At 50.1% G+C, this 9,709-nt stretch overlaps 1 protein-coding gene across 1 annotated transcript; it reads left to right on the top strand.

The window, feature by feature from the left end:
• The first annotated feature begins 2,644 nt into the window (after positions 1–2,644).
• Positions 2,645–4,687, top strand: LOC110555192 (homeobox protein SEBOX-like). Its single transcript, XM_021648291.2, has 3 exons — positions 2,645–2,669; positions 3,775–3,923; positions 4,496–4,687. Exons 1-3 carry the CDS (start codon positions 2,645–2,647, stop codon positions 4,685–4,687), a joined length of 366 nt encoding a protein of 121 aa, XP_021503966.1.
• The last annotated feature ends 5,022 nt before the right edge of the window (positions 4,688–9,709 follow it).

Below are 9,709 nucleotides of genomic sequence, written 5' to 3' on the forward strand. Positions count from 1 at the left end.
TTGTTTGTTTGTTTGTTTGTAGCTTTACCTGTCCTGGAATTTAGCGATCCACCTGCTTCTGCTCCAGAGTGCTGGGATTAAGGGGCATGCACCACCACACCCAGCCTTTTGTTTTTCAGACAAAAACATTCTGTGGCCTTGAACTCACAGAAATTTGCCTGGGATAAAAGTTGTTCAGGATTTTTTTTTTTTTCCTTTGGAGACAGGGTTTCTCTGTGTAGCCCTGGCTGTCCTGGCTCTCATAGAACTTGCCACCAACTGCCAGCTGTCTTTTTTAAATTTCCTGTTATTATTTTTTATTTTTTTGAGACAGGGTTTCTCTGTGTAACAAGCCCTGGCTGTCCTAGAATTGCTTTGTAGACCAGGCTGGCTTTCCTCATAGACACTGGCCTACCTCTGCCTCCCGAGTGCTGGGGTTAAAAGCATGCACCACCAAGCCCACCTGCCTTTTTAATTTTTTAAAGACAGTGTCACATTTTTTTAATGTCTATTTTTTTCCTGCCTACACATCTGTACACCGCTTGTGTGGCTGCTGTTCACTGATAGCTGCTGCCGAAGGACTACACTTCCCAGTCTCCCTAGCAGACTGGGAAGTCATTTCCACCCTTCTAAGGGGCTGCATCCCGTCTTCTTCTGTAGGCATTTTGGCATCTGCACATGTGGGTGACAAAAGTGCCCCTCACAGTGAATAAATGTGGTCCTGCCTAAGGCCAGACCAAGTCCCTCTTTCTTTCCACCTTCCGTCTCCTTACATCAGCCTTAATTATTCTAACGTCTCCAAAGACCAGAAAAGGCAATCGGAGCCTTTTGAACTCGAGTTTCAGGTGGTTGTGAGCCACCATGTGGGTGCTGAGACTTCAACCTGGAAGCAGCAGACAGTGTTCTTAACCTATGAGCCATCTCGTCAGCTCATTTAAAATTTCCGGTATTAGGTGGGCATTCATGGTGCCAGCCTTTAATGCAAGCACACGGAAGGCAGAGGCAGGACAGTCTATGAGGAAGGCCAGCCTGGTCTACAGAGTGAGTTCCAGAGCTACACATACACACACACACACACACACACACAAAAAAAAACTGCCTCAGAAAAATTAAATAATTTTTGGTTTCTGTTTTCTCTCTCGATCTCTTTGTTTGTTGAAACAGGGTTTCTCTGTGTAGCCCTGGCTGTCCTGGACTCACTTTGTAGACCAGGCTGGCCTCGAACTCACAGACATCTGCCTGCCTCTGCCTCTGCCTCTGCTGGGATTACAGGTGTGCCCCACGGCTGTGGTTTCTTTTTAAAGCATTGTGTTTAATTATTTGTGCATGAAGTCGGATGGGAATGCAGAAATCAGTACTCTTTTGACCCTTTGGATCCCAGGATCCAACTCAAGACATCACCAGGTCAGGGAGCCCCTTGGGAGACACCTCACCAACCCTGCTTTTGTTCCCTTTGTAGCTCAGGATGGATTTGAACTCAGTCTGGGATTCCAGGTGTGTGCTACTATGCCCAGTCTCGTTTATCGGAGCTTTGTGAGTGACCAAAAGGAAAGCTTCAGGTTGTGCTATCAATAGTGGGAAAGTGGCATAGGGAACCTGTGTGGTCACAGGACAGAAAAAAGGTCAAAATCTGGCTAGTTACCAAGTAAATTAGTGGGCAGGTTACAGCAGAGTGAGGAAGTTGCTGTACATGACATCCTTCACTCTGGGGTTGGTAGAAGCTACTGGTCTGTCAGTTAAGGCCTTCTAAAAGGGAAAGGCTTTACTTGCTAGTATAAAGGGTCAAATACACTGATTGACTAGGAGACTAACGCCCGTCCAAGATTGTTTGGTTTTCCCTGCAGCATTGCGACTCCCCACAATCTCCAATTCCTCATCAGATACGTCCTTAACATAGGTGTGGCTCCGCAGTCCCCTGTAGCCACTTCTGTTCACATAGAAGAGGGGCTGACTGACTTATGTTTGTTTGGTTGGCTGGTTGGCTAGAAGGAGGGAAGGAAAGAGGGAGGAAACGGAGGGAGGAAGGAAGGAAGTTGGTTTGTCCATGCAAGGACTCATCAGCCCCTCTCCCGTGAACACGCTAGCCCTCAGTCTTGGAACAAACCCTAACGGAAACAAAGTCACCATCAGGTCACCAGAGCCCGCCGGTCCAGACACTTTAGGGGGCACTCTAAAAGGTCTGCTTAATCCAGACACTCGGGAGACAGAGGGTGGCAGCCTGAAACGCTAGGCTGGTCCCTGGCGGCGAAGGAAGGGCGTCTAGCTTCGCGAAGGAATGAGGACGAACACCTGCGGATCTGGCGGGCTGGAGGCCATTAACTGCACAGGAGACACTGGGTGGAGCCGGCCCTTCTAAATTGGAGGCTCTGGAGGGCGAAACCAAGGCTCAATTAGTGTCCCACGTTTCAGTGCCAAGAGGCAGCAACCGTTTCTCAATGAGGAATTTAGAACGCAGCAAAGTAACACCCCCGAAGGTGGGAATGCAACAGCGAGGGGCAGAAGCTTGGGGCGAGCACAGTTGAGTGGAACAGAGTGATTTGGAGAGGCCTCAGAGGGAGGTGTAGTGGGAGGGTTCCAGATGGGTGGTCCCAGGACGGAGGTGGGATTTAATCCTACGTACTCGGAACATACCTTGGAACCACATTTGAGGTGAGCTGCAGGCAAGATGGAAGCATCTCCGCGTTCCCTGTGTAAGTCTGGGGCCTCCGGAGCCTGTTCGGATGCTGCCGGGTGGGTAACTATGCTATCCTGAGGCTCGGGTTTTGCAGATCTCGCCTGGCCCCCAGGGCAGACCAGGCCTTGCAGAAAGCGAGGCTTCTCAGTTGAGTTGGGGGTCTGCATGGTGTCCGGTGGTCGGACATTGGAGCGCACGGCACAAGGAGCCACGGTTCAGGGTTAGGGGAGGGAGAGCCCACTGGACAGCAGCCTGATAGGCCTGCGGGGGTTCAGGCTATTGTATTCACCTGGGAACTTCTTGCAAACTCATCAGCTTGTTTAATTTTGATTTTTCTTTCGTAAGCTTCTTGTTTGGTTTTCTTTGGAGGAGAGTGTTTATGGTTACGTTCTTTAGAGACAGGGTGTTAGCAGCCTGGAGCCGTAGCGAATGCCTGTGATCCTGGCACTTCGGGAAGCAGAAGCAAGTGGATCTCTGAGTTCAAGGCCAGCCTGGTCTCCGAAGCAAGTCCAGGACAGCCCTATCTTGATAAACCTGTCAGGCGTGTGGGAAATGGCCTTGAATGTTTGTTTGCTTATTTGTTCTACAGACAGGGTTTCTCTGTAGACCAGGCTGGCTCAACTCAAGAGACCCACCTGCTGGGGTTATGGGTTCCTGGCAAAGCCTTTCTTCCACCTGAGTGCTGGAATTCCAGGCTTGCACCCGCCACACCCTGACAGACTCAATTCTTCAGAGGCCATGATCCCACCACTTGGTAGGAAGCTTCAAACTCCCCACCCTCCTGCTTCAGCTCTCCAAATGCTGGGGTTAAGGGTGTGACTCTCCACAAAGATTCAGGTTTGAGGTCAACTGGGTGGAGCTGGAAGGTGGCTCCCCAAGAAGAAAGGCAGAGCTTGGGGTTATAAGAAAGGATTTTTTTTTACAGTTGTTTATTTTATGTGTGGGTGGGAGGGCACGGGGGATGTGTACCTAAGTCTGAGGACAACTCTCCTGAGTGGGTGACCTCCTGCTGTGAGGTCTCTCTGCATCAAAGCTCAGTCAGCATCAGGCATGGCAGCAAGGGTGGTCCCATCCCACCAGCCAGGGCTAGGTTTCTCTTTCTCCCTCTTTTTCTTACTTAGCCTCCTGCACCCTGGGCCCCCTTGACCGAGAGTACAGTTGGGGGCAGGTCTGGGAGTTGGAAAAGCACTTCAAGGTAGAGCCGTACCCAGACCTGAAGGCCCGAAAGGTCCTGGCCAGCAGACTCAACTTGAAGGAGGAGCAAGTTGAGGTGAGATTCCCCTGCCCCACCTTGTATACCTCAGGGCCAGCGGGTCCTGACCCCTTTGGGGTCCAACAACCCATCCACAGGGGTTGCTTATCAGATCTCCTGCATATCAGATACATTAAGATTCACAACAGTAGCAAAATTACAGTTATGAAATACACAACAAAATAATTTTATGGTTGGGGTCACCACAACATGAGGATCTATATTAAAGATTTATTGAACGTTCAAGAATTAGGAAGGGGGTTGGGGATTTAGCTCAGTGGTAGAGCACTTGCCTAGCAAGGGCAAGGCCCTGGGTTCGGTCCTCAGCTCTGGAAAATAAATAAATAAGGCAACAGCAAATTAAAAAAAAAAAAAAAAAATTAGGAAGGTTGAGAACCACCGGGGTCTAGGCACTTGAACAGGCTGGTTCCCTGGTTGGTGGGCCCAACCTTTCAGGCCCCTCATATTCCTTAGGGGGCTTCCTCCCTTTGGGGCCTGGATGAAAGGAAGGCAGGAGCACAGTTGGGGGTCAGCTTTTGGGAACACAGGCTCCTCCCTTTGATGTTTCCCCGTGTGCTTCCTCCCTGCAGAGGTGGTTCATCCAGCGTTCCTTGGAGCAGGAGATGCGTCCCCGCTTTGCCCGGCTGCAGCCATCTGCCCGGGATGGCACCTCTTCTTGTGCTTCCCACAGAGGCCACTGCTGCCGGCCTCCAAGCTGGAGGTACAGGCTCGTTCCCATCAATCCCTCGGAGTCCTCCACCAGCTGTGAACACAACTGCTGATTCTCAATGTCCCATGGGGCCACTCCAGCATGTAGCATGATTTTCCCCCTTCTGACTTGTGGCTGCACCAAACTCGAAAAGTGCTGGATGCTTTCCAGAGACTCAGGGTCAATGCTTCAACACATGGGTGCCAAGACAGATGGCACTGGACAGAAATGGCCTGGAAGACAAGACAAACAAAGCTGAATCTGCAACCTGGGCTTCCCACAGACCCTGCAGGGCCTCACCCCGCAGGCTAGCCAGGAACCTGGAGAGCCCATCCTGGCTCAGCCACCTTGGTGCTAATTAATTGGTTTACACTGTTGTCTTTCTGACCTTTTGTGTCTATGAGTATTCCTGTTTTATTTGATTTTATTTATTTATTTTTTTGAGTGGGGAGGTTTACTAGTGCTTCCCAAATTGCTTCTAGGAACTTGACTGGGGAGTTAGAGATGGGAGTGGTAGACTGATGACATGAAATTTTTGATAAATAAAATTTATTTTAAAAAAAAAACTGCAGGTGCTGGCTGAGAAATCAGGACAACTTGGGAACCCATTATCCTTCCATCATAAGGGTCCTGAGGATGGAGCTTAGGCCTTCAGGCTTAGTGACAAACACCTTTCCTCCAGTCCCCTCCCACCCCCACCCCAGATAGGGTTTCTCTGCCTAGCTATATAGGGCTGTCCCTGGCTCTATAGACCTGGCTGGCCTGTAGATCTGCCTGCCTCAGACTGCTGGGTTTGAGGTTCTCGCCACCAAGCCTGGCTCACACCCATCTTAGTAGCTATACTTTGTTTTGTTCTTCTTTTTCCTTTTGAGGGGAAAGTTTTACTGTATTGCTCTGGCTGGCCTGGAACTATAGATCTGCCTGCCTTTGCCTCTGAGCATTGGGGCTGAGGCGTGGAGCACTATCAGGTCCAGCACTGGCCACTTCCAGAGGCCCCAGGCTTAATTCACAGTACCCGCATGGTTTGAAACTGGAACTACAGATCCAAAATCTGACACCCTCTTCTGGCTTCCAAGAGCACTGCATATGTGTGCATAGACATGCAGGCAAAATACCCATACGCACGCAATTTGTGAAGACTGGGAAAGCCTGAGAGCTTATTCAGCCACAGGACAGAAGGTTGAATCTAGAATTTTTTTACCTGCTATATTGGTGTGACCATAAGAAAGTGGGTTTGTGAAGACCAGGCTGGCCTGGAACACAGAGATCTGCCTGCCCCTGCCTCCTGAATGATGGAAGTGAAGGCATATTCCACCCGCGTGCAGATGGCATTCTTTGGGTTTGGTGGAAATTAATGTTCTGTGAATACATTGGAAAAGGATTTCCCTGGTTGTAGAGTAAAATATCAAAAATGAATAGCTGCTACATGGCTTAAAGACAGCCCAAGATAACTCAGCTTTACTACAGTCGCCAAGTGCTTTTTCTGAGACAGAGTCTCTAAGTAACACTGGCTGTTCAGTGTTCTGGAATTCTCTATGCAGACTAGGCTGGCCCTCAACCTCAGATCCACCTGTCCCTCCTTCCCTGCCCCAGCGCTGAGATTAAGGCGTGTACCGGCGCCACCCAGACAGCCTGGCCTCTTAACAAAGGCTTGTCTCAAAAGTAGAGGATTAGAAGTGGTGCTTGAGTTCAAGGCCAACATGGTCTACAAAGTCCAGGACAGTCAAGGCTACACAGAGAAACCCTGTCTCAGGGAGGGGTGGGGATTAAATAAATAAGGGAAAGGGAGGTGGTTTTCCTCAACATCAGCAGCTGTCCCCAGGACTCCCATCATCCCAGGGTTTGCCCAGGGGCAAACCTTGCCGAGTAACTACCAAACGGCAGCTTCAGCCCGCTCTGGTCCAGACACTGGAGCGGAACCTTGTGAACACAAAGTTAACAGTCTTGGAGTAGAGCTTTAGAAAGGAATGAAGGTGAACACCGGAAGGGAGGAAGGGAACCCGCTGGCTGGAGGCCTGTTTCCGGTGATGAAGATCCCGGCGCAGGGGAGAAAGCAGGGCTCCCTCACGGCACTCGAAGTTTGAGAGGCTGGCGCCGAGGCTGGGTTATTTTCTCAGCTCCTTTGCTTAGTAGCTGTTCAGTAAGGACTGGTGCCGCCCTGGAGGGTGCAGAGGGGAGTGGCAGACAGTCGTGCGAGTGGGAGGAGCCGCAGGTAGGAGGGCCTCGACCGAGTGGGCGGAGTGGAGGTGGGATTTAAGCCAAAGTCCCCAACGAGCTCCTCACGCTACCTAAGGACTGCCTAACGACGCCAGTGAACTGCAGCCGAGATGGAGGCCACCGCAATGGAGATATCTCCGAGTTTGAGTGAGTTTGGAAGACACCTTCGGATGCTGAGAGGTGGGCAGGGACGCGAGCCCAGGACTCTGGGCCTGGAGACTGGTCTGAGCCTTCAGAAGCGGGTCGGTCTCTTCCAAAATGGGACCCGGTTGGTGGGACTGGAGTGAGGACTGAAATGCGTCCCCACTAGTCGGGTGTCGGGGAGAGGCCTGGGGCGGCAGTTTTGTACCCGTGTGGGGGTCAATTTCTTTCCTTTGCCTACTACTTGTTTTCTGAGCAGTTTTGTTGTGTGTGTGTGTTGGGGAAGGAGAAGGGGATGAGTGCTCCTTGAGATAGCCTCATACATGCCGGAAGCCAGAACCGTGAACTCACATAACTCCTGGCCTTCCAACACCTGAATACTGAGATTACAAGCTCTGGTCACCACACCCAGGCAACTTTTGTAGTTTTTAACATAGCTTTATACTGAAAACAAACTCCCCATACCCTACATTTTAGACTGGTGGCTGCAAAGGCCTAGGCAGGTATGGTGCCTGGGGCTGGAAAATGGAAAGTCAAGGTGGGGGCCCTTCCAGCTTGGGCGTGTTCCACTGGGAGCCTCAGGTGTGGAGGAAGTGAGGCCTAGATGGGAAAGCCTCAAAGACCCTCCCTCACATTGTGAGGTGCCACCACCTCAATTTTTTGTTGTTTGTTTTTCGAGACAGGGCTCCTACACATAGCCTGGACTGTCCTTACTTTGTAGACCAGGCTGGCCTCACACTCAGAGATCCGCCTGCCTCTGCCCTCCTGAGTGCTGGGATTACAGGCGTGCACCACCTCGTCCGGTCACCCCACCCCCCTATTTTTTAAGTAATGCTCATGTATGTGGGTCTGACTTGGCTTCCGCTTTCACCGTGGGGGTCCCTGGAACTTTCAGGTTAATGAATGTTAACAGCAAACTCCTTTAGAGACTGCCGTCCTCACACTCACCTGGGAAAGGCAGGAAGGGTTTCTCTAATCTGTTTTTCCCTCCTCAGCCTGCTGGGATCAGCACGCTGGTTTCTCCTGTACTCAGCACCTGGCGCTGAAAAAACACTTTGAGGTGGACCGCAACCCTGATGAGGAGACTCTCCAAGACCTGGCTGACAGACTCGAACTGCAGAAAAAAGAAATCGAGGTCAGGTTCCCCTCCCCCACAGGACAGATGCATACCCCCACCTCCTCACATCCCCAGGGATGGAGGGGCTAGAGGGTTCCTTGGCTGTTTTCATCCCTGTGCTCACATGCACCCAACATCAAGATAAACCTTAAGCCTGTACAGTGGCCAACACTTTATTAGATCCACGTAACAAGTTCCAGGTCAGCCAAGGCTTATAGTTTGGAAAAAAAAAAAAAAAAAAGGCATTTATACCCTTCCTTGATGCAGGACCAGTGGAGTCCAAGGTCATTCTTGCTTCCCTACATAATGTAATTGGAAGTTAGCCTGGGCTGCTGTTTCCAAAGCGAGAAGAAATAAATAAATAAACAAACAAACTCCTTTAATTGGAGCACTCAAGAGGAAGAAGTAGCCTGTTCTTTGAGTTCAAGGCCAACCTAGTCTACAAGTGGAGTTCTAGGACAGCCAGGCCTAGACAGGCCTAGAGAAACCCTGTCTTGAGGGGAAAGGCCAAACAAATAAAAAACAACAAAAAGAAAAGAGAAGCTTATGAGTTGGAAATAGTTCTAGATTATCCTGGGTGACCTCCATCCCAGCGTTGCAGAGGCAGAGACAGTTTTAACTCGGAGACCTAGCCCCCCAGGTAACTAGTGCTGCCCTTAATGTTTTCTCCTTGCCTCTCCAGACTTGGTTCATTTTTCGAAAGAACATGATGAAGCTGAAGTTGTCATCCAGGGCCAACAGAGCAAAGCGGAGGGATCCTATGTACAAGCCTCCTCCTCGGCCTCGGTATATAGCATGTAGGCATCAAAGTAATAGAATAAGCCTCGTCTTCTACCAAGAATGCACAATGGAGATTTACCAACCCAAGTGGAAAGCCGGGTGGAATCCCAGGCCAAACCCTGAGGACTCCTCCTCAAGTGACAGCCCCGGGCTCCCTGAGGCCTTGGAAGCCCTGAAGAGGCTCACAATTTCTTCTGGCTACCAAAGCAGAGCTGGCAATTCACAGGACTTCTGACCCCCTAGTGTTGGCTCTTTTTATTAAAAGTTTTTCAACTTGTGTGGGGGGGGGGTCTGTTGAGTTTTTATGCTGATCAATGGTAAATTAATAATAAAGCTATTCATAGAAACTAAAATGACTGCTTTTTTTTTTTTTTTAAATCAGGTCTTATTCCATAGCCCAGTAAAGGATTTAATATCCTAGAATGTATTTTTAGATTGGGGATGGGTATCTTTTTGGGTTTTTTTGTTTTCTCTGAGTAACCCAGCTGTCCTGAACTCACTTTGTAGACCAGGCTGGCCTCTGGTCTACAAAGAGATCCACCTGCCTCTGACTCATGAATTCTGGGATTATAGGCCACCGGGCAAGGATGGGTATCTTGAGGGTTGGAGTTGTTTGGGTTTCTGTTTTCACACCCTTGTGGATTTGTTACCCTGGATGGCCTTAAACTCTTGAGAGTCGAGCCTGGAATGGGAGTAAGGATACTCACTACCAAAGTAAGAAATGGTGGGACACATCTTTAATTCCAGTGTCCAGGAGGCAGTCAGATGACTTGAGTTCCAGGCTAGCCTGAACTACACAGTGAGACCCTCTCTAATAATAGCACCGGCTGGTGATGGCAC

Source organism: Meriones unguiculatus, chromosome 1 (assembly GCF_030254825.1).
Source record: "Meriones unguiculatus strain TT.TT164.6M chromosome 1, Bangor_MerUng_6.1, whole genome shotgun sequence".
In the NCBI taxonomy this organism is placed as follows: domain Eukaryota; kingdom Metazoa; phylum Chordata; class Mammalia; order Rodentia; family Muridae; genus Meriones; species Meriones unguiculatus.

Coding starts and splice junctions, on each gene's coding strand:
- LOC110555192 (XM_021648291.2), top strand. CDS start 2,645: ATGGAAGCATCTCCGCGTTCCCTGT. Junction 2,670..3,774: donor AGCATCTCCGCGTTCCCTGT/GTAAGTCTGGGG, acceptor TTTCTTACTTAG/CCTCCTGCACCCTGGGCCCC. Junction 3,924..4,495: donor TGAAGGAGGAGCAAGTTGAG/GTGAGATTCCCC, acceptor TCCTCCCTGCAG/AGGTGGTTCATCCAGCGTTC.